The following is a 19,544-nucleotide window of genomic DNA, read 5'->3' on the forward strand; positions in this document are numbered from 1 at the left end:
ATAATTTATTAGAGATGTACGAATGCATTCAATAATACAATTCCTTTAAGCATCATTGCACTTTTACATGTGCAACGACTTTTGTGACTTGCAGTTTAGCCGACTACGGGTGAACGCTCTCGCTCTCACAAAACTAAGGACAAATGCACACATCAAGTTCCACCGATAAAGAAGTGTATCACCAGGTCCTTGCAGCTTGCTCCCAACAGGGATGGAGGAAGAAAACTATATGCCAAAAAACCTCCACTTGGTTCATAAACCCTGCACCTACTCTTCTTTTTAAAATCGTGTATTTTTATATAATAGTACAATTCCTAATTTTATGCAATATTTTATTTCCTATTACTGCACTTTTGGAAAACTTTAAAAGTTTGGTACACTTACATAATTATATATATATATATATATATATATATATATATATATATATGCAAGGTAAAAGGTGCTTTGTCTCCCATTTTAAATTGTCAGCCAGAAATGTTTGAAATGTTTGTATATTAGTATGTTTTATGTCACACACATAGTAAATAACACGCACACACTGTAGACTATATGGGCTAATTTGTAAATAAAGTACAAACGTTATTCAAATATGACTGTAAATATAAAAAAATGAGATTCATTTCTCTGCAATGATTCCTGTGTAGATATCTTTATTTATTTGTTTGTACTAATCATTCATAATGGATGTTGTAACGGGCATAGGGAGGCCAAAACGAGATTCTCATTTTGACTAGTTAATCATTCTTCTCTTCTCAAGCCTCATGTTTCATAACATTTTAGCTAAATTAAAAGAAAAATGGTCTACTATTTAAAAAAAAAAACATTCATTGTATATTAAATACTTTATTCACATTTTCGTTCCATACAAATAGAACACTGAGGCAGAATGGTAATTTAATGACATTGGGATTAATACATTTCTGCACAAAATGTAGGCCTAATAGGAACACTACAGCTAGAGAATTAAATTACTTATTAATTTTAATAATAATGATAATAAAATCTAAACATATATATATATACACTATCGCATACTAACGCATAAGGCAGAATGAGCCCTTAGATATATAAAAAGAAAATACTATGAAATGGGAAATAAAGCTAGTAGATTATTGGCTTTTCAACTCAGGAAAGACCAAGCTAGCCGTATCGTTCCAAAAATTAAACACCCGGTAACAAAACAAATTGAGATACAACCTAAAGCAATAGCAGACATTTTTGCAGAATATTATCAACAGTTATATAAACGCCAAGACCAAGAATTTAAAAAAGAAAAAATTCTGACATTTTTGAAACCCCTTAATCTGACAAAACTACCAAGTGAAAAAGCAAATAGATTAACAGACCCCATAACAGGATGACAAGATGAAATTAAAGAAACAATCATTAAATTAAAAAACAATAAATCTCCAGGAGTGGATGGGTTTTCTGCAGAGTATTATAAGGTTTTTGTGAACGATCTTACCCCAATATTATGCAAAGTATACAACTACGCGTTACAATCACATGATTCACCAAAATCATGGTCAGATGCTATAATATCAGTATTGTATAAGAAAGGTAAAGATCCTATGCAATGTAATAGTTATCGTCCTATCAGTCTTCTGTGTGTAAATTATAAAATATTAACATCTATATTGGCGAAACGAATTCAAAATTGTATAAAAAATTTAATAAAACCAGATCAAACTGGATTTATTCAAAACCGACATGGAACCAATAATGTAAGAAAGACATTAAATTTACAATCAATAGCAGTAAAAAGTAAAAAGAATGCAATGCTTCTCAGTCTTGCAGCTGAGAAAGCTTTCGATAGAGTTGATTGGCTATTTTTAGAACAAACACTGATAGAAATGGGTTTTGGAAAAAAAAATTGTGGAATGGATCAAAATGTTATATATAGAATCAAAATCAAGAATAAGGGTGAACGGTCAGTGTTTCAAATTCTTTGGGGTAGAAAGAGGAGTTAGGCAAGGGGACTCTCTGTCTTGGGCTTTATTTGCCCTAAGTATCGAACCATTAGCAGAAGCTATACGTCAGAATACAGCTATTCTAGGAATAGAACATGAAGGGAGATCGGTTTCTAAAATTGTTTGCAGACGATGTATTGTTCTACATAGAAAACCCACCCCTTCCATTCCCCCACTTATGCAGTGTTTGCATGAATATGGACTAGTCTCAGGATATAAAATCAATGAAAATAAATCTGAAGCAATGATGGTTTCTGGGGTTTGGCCTCCTCAGGCTGAAGGATCAGGTTTTGTTTCATTGGTCAAAAAAAGGATTTAGCTAACCTGGGTATTATTCTTACTCCCAAACCTAGTCAGCTTTTTGAGGCAAATTATACAAATCTAACAAAACAAATAAAAAATGATTTTCATAGATGGGAGCTTCTTCCTCTCTCACTACTGGGTAGAATTGAGGTAATAAGAATAAACATATTACCCAGACTTCTTTTTTGTTCCAGTCTCTCCCAGTAAATGTGCCTGTCTCAGAATTTAATTTGTTAGATAAAATATTTGGAAAATTCATTTTTGGATAATTCAGAAAAAGAAAGCTAGGATAAAATATAAAACATTGCTTTTATCAAAGGATAAAGGAGGTTTAGGCTTACCAAATCTAAAATATTACTACTGGGCAGCTCAATTAACCGCAATAGTAGCTTGGATTAAAAATGATAAAGAATCAGGATGGGTCGAAATAGAACAAAGCACAATAAAAGAGACTTCATTGTCCGCTCTAACTTTCATAAATGTAAAACAGGCTCCAAAAATTAAAATAGATAACCAATGGATAAAACATACTTAAAAAATTTGGAATAAAATAAAAAATGTTCGGAGGTCCAGAATCTATATCCAGGGCCATGCCTATAGTAGGAAACATTGAGTTTCTCCCATCTGTATGGGATGGTGGATTTCAAATATGGGCAGATAAAGGTCTTATAACAATAAATCAGTTATTCATTGGAAAAGAAATTAAATCATTCTCACAACTCCAATAACAATTTAATATTTCACCGAAAGATATGTATAGGTTCTTCCAAATAAAACATTATAAAAGTTGTAAAGAGTGTTAAGGCATATGTAGAAGTTGCTTAACCTATTGTCACTGTAATTTGATGTAACTACAATGCAACACAATGTAACTTGATGTACAAGTGTATCCCCCGTAAAGTAATTATGATGGCAATACCTTTTATTTATTTCTTTATTCTTAATTTTTTTTTTAAATTTTTTTACTATTTAAATTTTTTATTATTATTATTATTATTTTTTAATTATAATTTTATTATTGTTTTTTATTTTATGTATCATCTCATGTGTAAGGGGTTAAATTGTTGGGGAAGGGGATGTTCTGTAAAAAAAATATATTGAAAAAATCTTCAAAAGTTTCAAAAAAAAAAAAATTATGCTTTATATAAATTATTGACTTCTATTTATTGAATTATATGCCCCATAAATAAAAAAGTATTTGCCTTTCAAGGCTTAATATTAAGTTTAAAGACTTTAAAAGAAACAGAAGATGACCAAATGAGTTTAATAAACACTGAAAAGTGTTTCACCGACTATATGTAAACAACTAAATATTTTTCACATTTAATATATACATTTTTAAATATTAATTTCTTTTAAAACAATGTAAAATTTAACATTTCATCTCAATGTCGGCAACGCAGTGGCACAGTGGGTAGCAAGATCGCCTCACTGCAAGAAGGTCGCTGGTTCGAGCCTTGGCTGGGTCAGTGGCATTACTATGTGGAGTTTGCATGGTCTCCCCATGTTTACGTAGGTTTCGTCCGGGTGCTCCGGTTTCCCCCAACTCCAAAAACATGCACCACAGGTGAATTGGATAAGCTAAAATTGGCCGTAGCGTATGTGTGTGATTGAGTATGTATGGCCGTTTCCCAGTGATGGGTTGCAGCTGGAACGACATCCGCTATCCATATGCTGGATAAGTTGGCAGTTCATTCCGCTGTGGCAACCCCAGATTAATAAAGGGACTAAATAAAGCCGAAAGAAAATTAATGAATGAATCTCAATGTCAAGAAATGCTTCTAAATCATCACATTTACACACTTCTCAAGGCTGTGTGGTGCGGCATTATTTAGTCGACTCTGATTTTGTGTGATTTTTGTCTGTTGTTTCCTGCTGTCAATGGAGCAGTCAGGTGAAATGACAAAGAAAGCTAATCCTGATTGGTCCTTGTGCGTGCATTAAAAATGCTGATTGGCTCACAGAAAGAACCTTATAGAGCCAAGCTAGAGTTCAACTTTGTAGATAACTGTTTTTGTTTTTTAAATAAAAAGTCTTAAAATGTAAACAACTTAACTTAAACTTCATATAATGTAAATAAGTTGTCATTTAATAAGAATATGTGAATAACTCAATTTTGCCAAAAATGTAAGATAGAACCTTATAATTCTAAGGTGACGATATACCTGTCAGAGGTGGGACAAAGTCATTGTTTAGCAAGTCACAGGTAAGTCTCAATTCATTACCCTCAAGTCCCGAGTCAAGTCCCAAGTCAAGACAGGCAAGTCCCGAGTCAAGTCTCAAGTCAAGTCCAAAGTCCTATAGTTTGGCTTTCGAGTTTTTTTGAGTCTTTTTAACAGAAAAATAAAATGTATACAGATTATGTATGGTTGTAAGATCTGTATTTATTAAACAAACTTTGTTTATGAAAGAACATTGCTCAGATACATAAAAATACAGATGTATTTCTGAAAAAGTGCTGAACAGTGGTGCGTCTCATCTCCACATTGCACAAGAAAAAATTCCATTTTGCCTCACATCACACAGAAATTGCAGGTCTACTGCTGTCTAATTTATTAAAGGGCACCTATGGTGAAAAATCTACTTTTCAAGCTGTTTGGACAGAAATGTGTGTAAGTATAGTGTATAAACTGTCATATTGGGGTGAAATAAACACACCCAATTCTTTTTTTTTTTTTTTCAAATTAAACAACATAAAAACGGTAGACAAATTGGAGCGGTTTTCAGATCGACCGCAACTTTACGTAGGAGTGCGGTCCCCCCGCCCACCAATCTTGATTGACAGCTGTGTGCATTAACATGTCCGGTAGTCATGTGTTTAATCATATCAACAATAGAGGACGAGCGCAAAGCAGCCGGGAATAAAAGGTGTGTTCAGTTCGCTAGGATCATCAATCATCATCAAACGTGATCAAGAGTGAGTTTCACAAGTTTATAATGTTTTAAAACAGAGCATGTGTGTAATGAATTACAGCGATTCACTTCAGATTCACTTAATCAGCACAGCCGCGTGTCAGAACAATTATGAAGAAAGACGTTTCAATCGCGGTTTGTGGACGTTAAATCGGGTTTATTTTGTACATTGACATAACAGATATCCATACAGCAGTGAATATTACCAGTATCATGTCACATATGCGTGCAAAACGAGTGCAAAGCTTTACGCACTGTCTCTTTTTGCTGGCGATTGCTGACAGGCACGTGGGAACAGTGGACGGGGAGGACTAGCCAGTACAAAAAAACAGCAAAAACTTTTTTCCAGTTAAAATATAGACATTTCAAACAGCTATAATAAATAATCTGATGGGTGTTTTGAGCTGAAACTTTACAGACACATTCTGGGGACACAAAAGACTTATATTAAATATGAAAAAAGGGGTAACCTGTGTGCCCTTTAAGTTTAGTTGTGCTATGTTAAATGTCTTCAGTGATCAACTTGTGATTAATTAAAATTACATAAATGACCTCAATGAGGCAGCAGTAGACCAACAACTCATATGCTGCAAAGTAAAATTGAGTGAAATTGGTATTTTGTCAATTGAATCTCATGTGTGCTGAAGAGATTGAGATGCAAATCCGTCTAGTGGCAGTGTTGCTGGTTCGAGCCTCGGCTGGGTCAGTTGGTGTTTCTGTGTGGAGTTTGCATGTTCTCCTCGCATTCGTGTGGGTTTCCTCCGGGTTCTCCGGTTTCCCCCAAGGGGTATATCCTCCCCCTAGTCCAAAGACATGTAGTATAGGTGAAGGGCATCCGCCGCGTAAAAACGGGCTGGATAAGTTGCCGGTTCGTTCCGACCTGGGATTAATAAAGGGACTAAGCCGAAAAGAAAATGAATGAATGACTTGCATATAAAAAATTGTTATCTAATAAACCATAACATTTTTGGCTGTGTTAAATGATGAGATATTTCCAGTTTCAAACATTTAAAGACACAAATGATAGACCAGGGGCACCCCCAGAAAATTTGAATCAGCTACGTCAGTGACACCAATCAATCCACAATAATTTAGTGGATGCTATTTATTTATTTATTTATTGAAATATTGTGAATTTACATAAGTACATTTAAATTAATAATGTCAATAGCCAAATCATATTGGGGTGGCCGCAGTTTACACAGGGGTTGCCGTGGCGCTATTCCCCTAGTATAGACATTGGATGTAAAGAATACATTTTATTTTAAAAACATTTATTAAAGCGGCACGCGTCGCATTTTCATCGTGGCTTACATGCGATAAGAGAATATAAAGAGTAACCGCGTGTACTGTACCAGGTTAACAAGTAACAAAACACAATAAATACATAATTTGCAAGCTAGAGTAAATGAGGCAACAATTTTAATCGCACTTACTTACTTACTTACTTACTAGTGAATAAACCTCAACCACTGACTCTTCACAGTTTCATCTTTGGGTAGAGACTGTCAATATTATCCATCTGAGCACAGCGTGACTTCATTCGACCGGCGGCGTTTGTGTGTGTGTGTCTAGTGTTTTTTCTGTGTTAGTGGGCGGGGCCGTAGGTTTTAAATCTCCCGGGTTTGCGCACGTAACTACTGGCGAGGCTTGTGTTTCGTAGCCGCGTCATCGCGAAACACCTAATGACTCGTTATCAAGACGACTCGTTTGAAGCACTATGAGTCGACTCTTTTATAGATGAATCAATAATTTTAAACACTGTACACTTACAGATTTAAGCCTTAGCTAGATATTTCACTTCACTTAGAGCTGTGTTACACACTACATGGAAGGGCATTTTCAAAAACCCATAATATGGGCTCTTTAAGTTAGCAAATAGCTGTCAAAATCACTTGTCTTTCAAACTCAGCATACAAGGAAGCTTAAAAAAGAAAATAAACAACTAAAACGATAGCTGTTTAGCTCATAACTTTTGTAATATCTTTGAGTTAGTTCCTGAACATGAATTTATTCCCGGGTCCGAGCAAAATTTAAGAGCTACAGCAAAAGTGACTTGCTATGACGCCATCTTGGCCTCTCCTCCAAATTAAAACAATCTATGGTGCTTTGATTGGATGTCGTGACGAATGCGCGCATGCTCTCTGTCACACACACGCGCGCACACACACACATAAACAGAAATAGAGTGGTTCGTGTCGACATACTTTTTATCTTTGGGCTTTTTATGGGAAGTAGCAAGTCTTTACAAGTCAACAGGCGCAAGTCCAAGTCACGTGACTCGAGTCCACACCCCTGTACATACACTTGTCAATTTTAGTATTTGCATTCATTACTTCTATTTTTTTCTTTTAATTTTTATCTGTTTTTTTTGTCCTCTCTTTGTATATCTGTTACACAGTAGAAGCTCTGTCACAAAAACAAATTCCTCGTATATGTGAACATAGCTGGCAATAAAGCTATTTCTGATTCTGATTCATATATAGAACAAGACTATAGAATACACAAGACGTGTTACAAGCTTTGGGAATGTTGAAAGTGCAAGCCCTTCCTTGTTAAAGAGCCAATCATTGATTGCTGATGATTCTCCAGAGGAAAGTATAGTTTCAGATGCGTTCTTAACAACACTTTCTGCAGCATCATGATTATTTTAACCTTACACCTTCATGCACAAGGGTAAAGCACGTAAGCAGACCCTCTATGGGACAAGACAGATTACATGTTAACAATGGCAGATTACAATTTTTTTCGTATAGTCATTTCTTAGTAATTTTAGTCAGGCAGCCTGAAGACAAGGTAGAAGAATTCATCAGCTATGCATCAATCACAAAACAGGCAATCAACTGTCAACAAAATATATAATGTACATATAATTTCATTTTCAATGTTAAAACCCAGTAATACACAATACTTTGTGCAAGTCCATCAGTTATGTGCTGGTTTACGAAAGTGACTCTTGTTGTAAATAGACATTACACATTCATTATGTATCACATTACATGCCTTCTGCTGTCTGTCAACATATGTAATAAATATACAATTTTGTAACACTTTTTTTTCAAAGGTACTTTAATTAATATATTTACTAACATGAACTAAGTATAAACAGTATTGTACAACATGTATTAATCAAAGTTACTTATTCATTATTAAATAGTAAACATGAACTTACAATGAACATTTTTATATTCATTAACATTTACAAAGATTAATAAATACTGTAAGGTGTTTGCAAATATTGTTGTATACCAGGGGTACTCAACCCTGTTCCTGGAGATCTTCCTACCTACAGAGTAGGCATGGGCCTATATAAGATTCTGACAATATGATAACCTTGGATAAAAATATCACGGTTTCATGGTATCACGGTATTATGATTACTGCTCTAAAATATATTCTTTTTAAATGTCTGTGTTAAAAACAAAAACTTTTTTTCCCTTTTGAACTCAATATATTTTAGTTTGAGAAACATTTCAAAAATTTTGGAGCGGTAAACATGTCAGGCTAAATTAATTATTGACTTATGCTGTCTTCATTTGTTTCAAAAACAGATTTTTTTAGATATATTTTCTGCTGAAGATACTTTTGACAAAACGTAAATAAAAAATAGTGCACATACCTTAGGAACGGTATTGCAGAAAATGTTGACGGTTTTAAAACCTTGACTTTTCCAAAACGCGGTGTACCATGAAAACGGTTATCGTCCCAGGCCTACTACAGAGTTCAGCTTCAACCCTGACCAAACACAAGTGAAACAATTAAGTAGGACCTGAACAGCACTTGATATTTACAAGCAGGTGTGTTTGTTATGGGTTGCAACTGAAATCTGCAGGAAGGTAGATCTCCAGGAACATGGTTGAGCAGCCCTGTTATATACATTACCTAACTAACTAATAGACCATTATTTTAAAACGTTTCCAATTTAAAGCTGATAGGTTATGCATTTATCTCTAAGAAGACATAGCTTGTTTGTTTTTGTTAATATTATTTAATTGTAAGTATAATTTGATTACATTTTTTTTTTAACAAAGCCTGTCCTGGTGTGTTGACTAATAAGATGTGCGATTATATTGTGTTTCCACATATGTAAACATTTTTCTTTTTGTGTACTGCTGCAGATGGCCGGCCTTTGTATATCCTACGCCTGGGACATATGGACACCAAAGGACTGGTTCGAGCACTTGGAGAAGAATCCCTGCTCAGACATGTTAGAGATTCATTAACCCTCAATTTTTTAACATGCTTTTTAGTGTTTTTCATTTATATGGAAGTAAATGAAGAGTGACGAGTCTAGCATCATGTATGAATGTTTAGGTGCTGTCTATCAATGAAGAGGGTCTGAGACGCTGTGAAGAGAACACCAAAGTGTTTGGTCGGCCAATTAGGTATTTACAGGACTGTCAGATTTTCTTTCCTTACCTATAAACAGAGTACCCTCTTACTTAAAAGCATTGAAAAAGTCTTAAATTTGATAATCTCAAATTAAGGCCTTAAAAGCCTTGAATCGTTACAAAGGTCTTATTTTATTAATTTATTTTACCTTTCCTTGGATTAAATTTATACCGTAACAAAATTAACTGTTACAAATGTAAGCTAATTAAAAATTCATGCAGCGTAACGCTGACTGCACCTCACGCTCCATGTGATAGCAGAAAGCACGAAAGCGTGTGCACCCGTTACTATGGTTACTAGAGGTTAGGTACAGAACAAGATAGTCGCTTGCCTATTTTGTCGGCTAAAATGAGAAAGTGTCGCTGTGGCCAAGGAATCCGAATTATGTTTGGGTCAAGCCTGTGCCAGGAAATGACCACGACGCTGTTGATGCTGGAAATCTTTTAAGCTAGTGACGATGGGTGTTACGGCCCTGGACTCCCATATGAGGGGTGCCAAAACACACTGCGTGTAGTACTGCTTATCAGCGCCAACCACCTATTGTCCAGTTCTGTGCACCGGAGATCTCTCTTTTCTACATTAGAAGCATTGCCACCACACAGTGTTGGGCAGTAATTACTAGCTTAACTACATTTCTCAGTGACGTGGTGGTAGTGTCACTACTTTCTAAATCAAATGGCTTTTGTGTAGCGAAGCTATTATTTTAAGTAGTGCAGTAGCATCCACACAAGACATTTACATTTCTTGTAATGTAAGTGTTTCACATATCATTTGCAAAATCATTAATTTAAATGTAGAACACAGGAAAAGTGGTCGCATCGAGAGACATAGCGCTATTAAAAATTGTGGGTGTTTTTGTAGCTAAATTGTTAAGAGTGTCAAACAGCATTTCCCGATGTTTACATCCTTATGCCCTTGATACAACATACAATTAATGCCAGGAACAATGCATGGAAGATATCAATTTTAACAAATAAAAATACTTAGAGGTTGTGGTTTTATTGTTGCAACTGCTCTTCATTTAAGAGGTTTTTGACTGAATCCAGCACTGAACTGGGAAAGATTCTGGAATCTATCCTTTGTACAATGCCTTGCACGGAAAGCTATATCTTTTTTTTTATATATATATATATATATATAATTCTCTGAAACATAATTAAAAATAAATTTTAACCATTTTCTCTTTGTCATGTCCATTGGAAGACCAGAAACAGAACAAGACAGCACTTTACCATTTTCTATAACTAATGTTACTATTGTGCATTTCCTGTGGCGTAAACCAAAGGGTTTATGACATCATTAACCCAGATGTATTTTTTGTAGGCTTTGATAATCTAACACTGTAAAAGTCAGTGTCCCCCTTTGCATTGAACTTCATTTGTATTTTCTGATCCTGTAGTTGTTGGACATGTCTTGTCGATCTTGAGGGGCTCAATATGAGGCATCTCTGGCGTCCTGCAGTCAAAGCTCTGCTAAGGATTATTGAGGTGGTGGAGGCCAATTATCCTGAGACTCTAGGCCGCCTTCTTATCCTCAGAGCTCCCAGAGTTTTTCCTGTTCTGTGGACCTTGGTAAGGGGTGTATTTTTCTTGAAACTAGAAAGGGACGGAACATAAAATGTAATCTTAAAAGGGCAGAACTATTTAAACCATACCTATTAAGGGTTATACATTATGCATTTAAAGTTTGAGATATGGAGAAAAAAAAAGTGGAGTAAGAGAGTAAGCAGTTTGCAATTTAGTTTAGTATTACAGTCTATTGAATCAATATTAACTTACAGCACAGATTTTGGCCAAGTATATTACATATTTAGTAAAAAAAACTAAATTTTATTTATTTATTTTTAATTAGAAAAAAGTGATCAGTTTAGACATACAATTTAATAAAACAAACAAATAAACCAGAACAACAGAAGCATGTCTTACTGACAGCACAATAAATATTCCCAGGACCTCTCTAGCTCAACTCAAAGAAAGCATATTAGCTCTACACTAAATGTGCTCTGTTTTTATCTGTGTTTAAAGGTGAGCCCTTTCATTGATGAGAATACACGAAAGAAGTTTCTGATTTATGCAGGAAATGACTATCAGGGGTCTGGCGGTCTTGTGGATTACATTGATAAAGAGGTCATCCCTGATTTTCTTGGAGGAGAGTGTATGGTATGTATGATATTCTTTTTATAATTAATTTTACTTCTGAAATTTGGATGTATTCGTTTAAAATTGGTTATTACATTATCCTTAGTATTGTATTATTTTTGTTTTGTTGTATTTATGGGGGTATTGAATTTAGTGTATAGGGGGTATTGAAGTAAAGTAATACAATTTCTAAATGGGTGCAGTGCGAAGTGCCAGAGGGTGGCTTGGTGCCCAAATCACTGTATAGAACTGCAGAGGAATTGGAAAATGATGAGATTAGGCTGTGGACAGAGACCATTTACCAAAGTGCCAGCATCTTCAAAGGAGCACCACATGAGGTCAGACTTCTGCAATGCATATAATGTAAAATGAAGCTACAGTTTTAGTTATTATTATGTATGTTTTTTTTATATATATTTTCTACTTTAGCAACTAATTGAGATCATCGATGCCACCTCGGTTATCACTTGGGACTTTGATGTATGTAAAGGTGATGTGGTCTTCAATATTTACCACTCTAAACAAGCTCCTCAGCCAGCAAGGAAAGATCCGCTGGCTACCCATGGCATCACCTCTCCTGCAGGCAACAATGTGCAGCTTATAGAGAAAACCTGGTTGCTGGGTCAGGACTACAGCATGGTGGAGTCATCCCTCACCTGCAAAGAGGGAGAAAGTGTACAGGTATGTCAGTAACAAGCAGTATCCAGTTTAATTTTCCATGAATAATAATTATAGTGGAGGTTATTATTATTATTAGTAGTATTCATTCATTCATTTTCTTTTCGGCTTAGTCTCTTTATTAATCTGTGGTCGCCACAGCGGAATGAACCGCCAACTTTTCCAGCACTTGTTTTATGCAGCAGATACCCTTCCAGCTGCAACCCATCACTGGGAAACACATACACACTTATTCACACACATACATACACTACGGACAATTTAGCCTACCCAATTCACCTGTACCGCATGTCTTTGGACTGTGGGGGAAACCGGAGCACCTGGAGGAAACCCACGCGAACGCAGGGAGAACATGCAAACTCAACACAGAAACACCAACTGAGCCTGAGGCTCGAACCAGCGACCCAGCAGCCTTCTTGCTGTGGGGCGACAGCACTACCTACTATTATTATTATTATTATCATCCAAATTTGATCACATTTTAGGCCCAAACATTCTTAAACTCATGAAAATTTGCTCACATGCATGAACTGGTGAAAATGTACATTATATGTCAGAATTTATTTTTTCAAAGTGGCTGGTGGTGCCCACCCATACACTTTCAACAAAGTGTCAGCATTGTCTTCTAAAGTGCAAGACAATTATTATATAAGAAAAAGACTCGCGCAGCTTCTTCTATTCTTTTTTCTTTTTGATCTTTGATGCCAGTTCAGCAGGAAGTGACGATTTTGTTCCCGTTTACTGATTAGATTCAAATGCTGCATTACTTGCATTTTCTTTTACAATATCCCAGTTTTGAGCATAAATATTATTCGAATTTTTGGATGGAAACAGCTTGTGACACCTTGTGGCATAAGAAGCATTATGTTGTTTATCTACCTAAATGCATATTGCTATTCCTGTTGATTCTTACCTAAGATCGCTGGGTGGCTGAGAGCATTTCAAGAGTCCTTTAAAGCTGTTTGAAATTTTTCCCCTTTAAAAAGTCAAAGCGAAATATATATATTGTGATATGTATGTATGTATGTGTGTGTATATATATATATTGTAATTACCAGACAGTTACAAGATAATTTAGATTATCTAATTTTTTTCTTCCTGTTTTTGCTTTCACTGCCAATATGTGTACACATCCTTTAGGGTTCACATGTGACGCGATGGCCAGGTTTCTATATTTTGCAGTGGAAGTTCCACTCAATGCCAGCATGTGCTGCGACAAACCTATCTCGAGTGGATGACGTTCTGGCTACTCTGCAGGTTTCCTCTCACAAGTGTAAAGTTATGTACTACACTGAGGTTCTTGGCTCTGAAGACTTCAGGTAAACAATTTGAGCATTAAATTGAGTGTTGTAATAATTTCATTGCTGCATCATAGTCATTTATCCAATTATATTAAATTACTTTGCTACCTTTTTGTTGTGTATACGTATTTTATCAGCTTTATTATATTAACGTTTTCCCTGCCAGTGTTTTTTATTTAAGTTGCCAGCCTATGTCAGCATTTTTTATGCATCTACATTTTACAGCCCTCGAATATATGACTTTATTATATAGTCAACAAATCAACCCTCTACTTTCAAACAAAAAAAAGCATTTTATTCTATCGTATTATGTTCATGTTTTATACCCACTTAAATGCAGGTACAGTGGGTGACACTTTAAATTGAGCATTACTGCCGCGCCTTGTACTGCCACCGCTCTAAAGGAGTAAGAACATGTTTTTAGGTATGACTGCAGTTTGCGACTATACGCCAGCCTATATTATTTTAATTCATTTCTTCTGTCTCTGTCACTTGTGGTTCAATGCGCGTGCGCGAGATGAGAAACAAGGCAATATTGACCTTTTTTTATAGGCTATAGGCTATTATAAGATATGATATTTTAGTTTTTACATACAGTATTGCATTAATTTGCATAGACGTTAAATAGTTTATATAGGCCTAAAATGAATGAATTATTATTTAAAACATCAACCGGCATTTTTAATGATAGATGTGGATGTCACAAAAAAACTGTTTTTTATTATTATTATTATTATTATTATTATTATTATTATTATTTATTGTGAACAACAGGTAACAAAAATTTTTATGTATTTATTACACCACATTTGGAAAAAACTGTATCAGTTACAGTGCTTGCCGCAGGTTTTGAATAAACTTACCCACATCACATAAATAGTTAACTATATGCGACAAACAAAACATAATTTCATTTTAATAATAATTGTATGTATTATGACCCTTTTCAGTGGGTTAAAGTAAAATAAAAATAAAAAAGACTGAAATAAAAAAGAAATGCTTTTATGCTATTCAGGAGCTATGTGCACCCACTGACAAGTAAAATCTGCTTCTCTCTTTCAAGTTCAAAGCATTTTAGATATGCATATAAAATAGCCTATGTAATATTAACATCTTCAAATTAATAAAATAATCAGCAAATGAGAAATAAATGACAGAAAAGTTAATAAAAGCATAATAACTCTAAAAATGATCATAATAGCAAGATTAAAACGAGTATATATTTTTTTAATAAGGTAAATGTGTTGATTAACCATTACTAATGGTGTAGCCCACTTATATTTTGCAGCCAGTTTAGGTGTCATTTCATCCTCTCCGAGTATATAGCCAAAGTTATTCTGAGTCGTTTAGATTAAATAATCTATTACTTACCTTTTCTCTCGGTATTGTAACTGTGCGTGCGCTGTCAGCTGATCCACTATCCTACTGCGCGCTGATATTTGTTTTTTGTTTTGTTTTTTTTTTCTAATAATGACCAATTTCAACTGCGAGGAGATACCGACAGCTTGATTTGCAATATTTTCTAAAATGTTATGTAGCTCAGAATGAAAACATTTCACTAAAATTCGTTTAGTGTGTTCTTTCTTAAAATAAAAGGTTGGATTAGCCTATTTCACAGTGTGTAAACATTAGAAATAGTAACTAGGCTTTCATTCACAAATAAAAAATGAAAGCCTTCCGTTTTGTCCCTGGAAACAGTTTTGAAAAACACTGAAGATGCCTTTTTCATTCACCTCGTTAGCCTGATAGAGAGAACATTGGCTGTCACGTGTAACCTAGGCTAATAATTAACATGCCTTTTTTCCTTTTCATACAATATGAAAAATACAATGTGGGTTTTGACAGTATGTGTTTAATGAGGCTATAAAGATTAGGCTATCAGATTAAATGCATTGTGAAATATGAAATACAAGTGTCTCTTTAGCTGAATATTTATTTTATTAATCTATATCTTTAATATTTTAGTTATCAATAATTGCCATTATAAAAATAAAGTAGGCTGTGCTACAATGAGTATATACAATAGCTTATAGCAGTGGTTCTCAAACTGTGGTACGCATATGACTAGTGGTACGCAGACTTCCCTCTAGAGTTACGTAGAGAATACTGAATAATGAAAGAAAAAATAAAAAAATAAAACAATTTTAACCCTTTGACGTGAATGATTACACTAATGGGATCAGCACACGCTGTTCCCTGAAGCGTACAATCACATCGCTGTGCGTAGAATGTTAACTTCAAGTTCATCGCATTATCAGATGCTAAAAATCAAACTGCTTTGGCGCAGGGCCAGAGAAAGAGGCGTGCGACACTTGCAGACCAGATACATGCTAGAAAAAGTGCTTTTTGCAGACCAGTGCTTTTGTGTTGGCATTTCAGTTACTGCAAACTCAGAAATCTCCCCATGCTGCATCATTGGTAAAATAATGATCACAAATGTGTTAAATGTATGTTCGAAGTTGTGTAAAATAATGCGTGTTTTCAATATATATAAAGTAATTTGTTTTGTAAAGCAGAGTAGCCTTGCTTAGAGATAGAATATAGCTGTCATGACACTAGACAGAGAGGATCCAAAAGTGAGTAATATTTATTTCATGAACAAAAAATATATGTATCAAAGGACAACAAAATGACTGGAAGCCATAGACAACAAAAACAGCAAAGTCCAAAAACATAGTGTGCCAACTGGCCAAACGAAGTCATCATCAGATGAACAGAGAGCGGAGAATCCTGAGAGGCAAACAGACAGGAACAAGAACAAACAACGGACTGATAACCATCAGTAACCACCGACTGAATATAAAGCCAGTGAAAGCGTATGAAAAACAGACTTCAGTTTATGAATGGATGAATTCTCCTGTACGCTGGAGAAAGCGTGAGGCAGATTGCCACCGGACTAATGATTTTGATGACAGTAAACAGGCCAATAAATTTGGGTGCAAGTTTATTACATATGGTGCGGAGAGTAATATTTCTAGACGAAAGCCACACTTTTTGACCGATGATGTAAAATGGGAGGCTTTGACCAGTGGTGATCGGCTTTAGCCGTGGTGTGCGAACCTATTTGAAAAAGGGTCTGTCTGGCCCTGTTCTAAGTGCGTCGACACCTCTGGACAAAGGCGTGGACGGAGGGAAACGCGACTTCAGATTCCAAACTGGGAAAGGCAGGTGGCTGGTACCCTAAACTACATTTAAATGGAGAGAGACCCGTGGCAGACACTGGTAATGAGTTATGTGCGTACTCAACCCATGAGAGTTATTGCTCCAGGACGATGGATTCTGAGAGATGGATTCACTAAACATCGTAACATACGTTCAAGATCTCTGTTTTGACGATTATTCTGAGGGTGGACACCACAAGAAAGACTAACAGTTGCCCCCAATAAATAACAAAACTCTATCCAAATTTTAGAGATGAACTGAGGCCCCCTGTCAGAAACCACATCTGTCGGGAGGCCATGGATGCGAAAGACATGATCAATGACAGCAGCCGCTGTCTCTCTGGCTGATGGTAATTTGGGCAGAGGGATAAAGTGAGTGGCTTTTGAAAACTGGTCCACTACGGTCAGAATCACCTTATTCCCATTGGAAGGCGGGAGGCCCGTGACGAAATCTAGTGCAATATGGGACCAGGGTCTAGAAGGCACGAAACAGCGACTGAAGAAGCCAAGCGGGAGGACGATTGGAAATCTTAGAAACAGCGCAAACCTTTATGTCACGAGCCATAGCTGGCCACAAGACCCATTGTTTAATTAGAGACAAGTTGAGACTTACCTCTGGATTCAATTCAATTCACCTTTATTTGTATAGCGCTATACAATGTAGATGTGTCAAAGCAGCTTCACAAAAAAGGTCACAGTAAATAGGAACAGTGTAGTTTCAGTTTGTAGTGTTTAAGTTCAGTTCAGTGTGGTTTAATAATCACTACTGAGAGTCCAAATATTGAAGGGCAAATCCAACGATGCGCAGCTCTACCGATCCCGAACCATCCAAGCCAGTGGCGACAGCGGAGAGGGAAAAAAACTTCACTAATGGTGGAAGTGAAAAAAAAAACCTTGAGAGAAATCAGGCTCAGTTGGGCACGATCATTTTAATTTCTCTGCTGGCCAAACGTCTTGTGCAGAGCTGCAGTCTCAGTGGCGGAGGCTGGAAGCTGGCCTCAGCGAAGACTCGTCTGTCTCTGGAGCGTCACAGGAATCAGTCTCATGTTCTCCACTCTTCCATGACCCATCACAGTAGCTGCTCATGGATTCGGCCTGGTCCAGGATATGGAACCTTGGGATCATCTCGTCGTTGGTCTTGGATCGAATCAGTGACTCTTCATAGTCTGAGGGCCTCGGGAAGAGTATCCCCAGGTGAAATGGCGAATAAAGAAATAATTAGCGTAGCTGATGTTCACAGTGTATATCAACAAGATGCATAACCTGTGTGGAAAGCCCCCTAAGTGGTGCACTAGTGTATGCTTTACTGAACAGATAGGTCTTTAATCTAGTTTTGAATTGGGAGAGTGTGTGTCGAGCCTCGGACGTTATCAGGAAGGCTATTCCAGAGTTTAGGAGCTATAAATGAGAAGGCTCGACCTCCTTTACTCGACTTTGTCTATTCTAGGTACTACCAGAAGCCCTAAGTTTTGAGACCTTAAAGAGCGAGTTGGATTGTAGCGAGACAGAAGATTGGTTAGATAAACAGGAGCTAAATTATTTAAATCTTTATATGTAAGAAGCAATATTTTAAATTCAATACGAAACTTAAACAGGCAGCCAGTGTAAGGAGGATAAAATTGGGTTGATGTGATCAAATTTTCTAGACCTGGTAAGAACTCTGGCAGCTGCATTTTGTACTAATTGAAGTTGTTAATGGAGGATGCTGGGCAGCCAGCAAACAGAGCATTACAGTAATCCAGCCTAGAAGTCATAAAAGCATGACCTAGCTTTTCTGCATCTGAGATGGATAGCATACTTTGTAACTTAGCGATATTTCTCAGATGAAAGAAGACAGTTTTTGTGACATGGGTTATATTTTAAAAGTTAAATTGCTGTCTAATATGACACCGAGATCTTTTATAGTAGAGCTAACGCTAACTTTGTATCCCTCTAATTGTAGGTCGAGTTGTGGGATCTGCTGTGTACAGAATTTAGGCCCAATAAGTAAAAATTCTGTTTTGTCTGAGTTTAAGAGAAGGTAATTGTTGGTCATCCAGTCTTTTAACATCTTTAATACACTCAGTTAGCTTGGACAGTTTAGACGTCTCGTCAGGTTTAGTTGAAATATATAATTGAGTATCATCTGCATAGCAGTGAAAAGCTGATCCCATGTCTTCTAATAATGTCTCCCAGGGGTAGCATGTATATTGTAAACAGCAAAGGGCCTAAAACTGATCCTTGAGGCACCCCGTATTTTACTGGGCTGATTTGTGAAGGCTGTCCATTAATATTCACAAACTGGTAACGGTCAGATAAGTATGACTTAAACCATTGTAGGGGCCTGTCCCTGGACACCTGTAGACTTTAAGCGATTAATAAGGATACCATGGTCAATGGTGTCAAATGCCGCACTAAGATCAAGTAGAACTAATAGCGAGATGCACCCTTTGGTCAGCAGCTAAGAGTAAATTGTTGGTTATTTTCACTAATGCAGTTTCTGTACTGTGATGAGCTCTGAAACCTGACTGAAACACTTCAAAAACATTGTTCGTCTGCAGAAAGGAGCATAATTGAGCAGAAACAACTTTTCTAGTATTTTAGATATAAATGGAAGATTTGAATAGGCTTTAATTAGCTAAGTTGCTGCGGTCCAGTTGTGGTTTCTTAATAATAGGTTTAATAACAGCTAACTTGTAAGGATTT

At 36.1% G+C, this 19,544-nt stretch overlaps 1 protein-coding gene across 1 annotated transcript in view; it reads left to right on the top strand.

Annotated features, from left to right (window-relative positions):
- Nucleotides 1–19,544, top strand: part of si:dkey-237i9.1 (SEC14-like protein 1) — a 155,301-nt gene that overhangs the window by 81,226 nt on the left and 54,531 nt on the right. The window contains exons 12-18 of the mRNA XM_056459877.1: nt 9,308–9,396; nt 9,504–9,574; nt 10,981–11,152; nt 11,606–11,740; nt 11,923–12,057; nt 12,149–12,400; nt 13,538–13,716. Coding sequence (XP_056315852.1) covers nt 9,308–9,396; nt 9,504–9,574; nt 10,981–11,152; nt 11,606–11,740; nt 11,923–12,057; nt 12,149–12,400; nt 13,538–13,716 — 1,033 coding nt within the window. The remainder of the gene's footprint in view (nt 1–9,307; nt 9,397–9,503; nt 9,575–10,980; nt 11,153–11,605; nt 11,741–11,922; nt 12,058–12,148; nt 12,401–13,537; nt 13,717–19,544) is intronic.

This window comes from Danio aesculapii, chromosome 6, assembly GCF_903798145.1.
Source record: "Danio aesculapii chromosome 6, fDanAes4.1, whole genome shotgun sequence".
Classification (NCBI taxonomy): domain Eukaryota; kingdom Metazoa; phylum Chordata; class Actinopteri; order Cypriniformes; family Danionidae; genus Danio; species Danio aesculapii.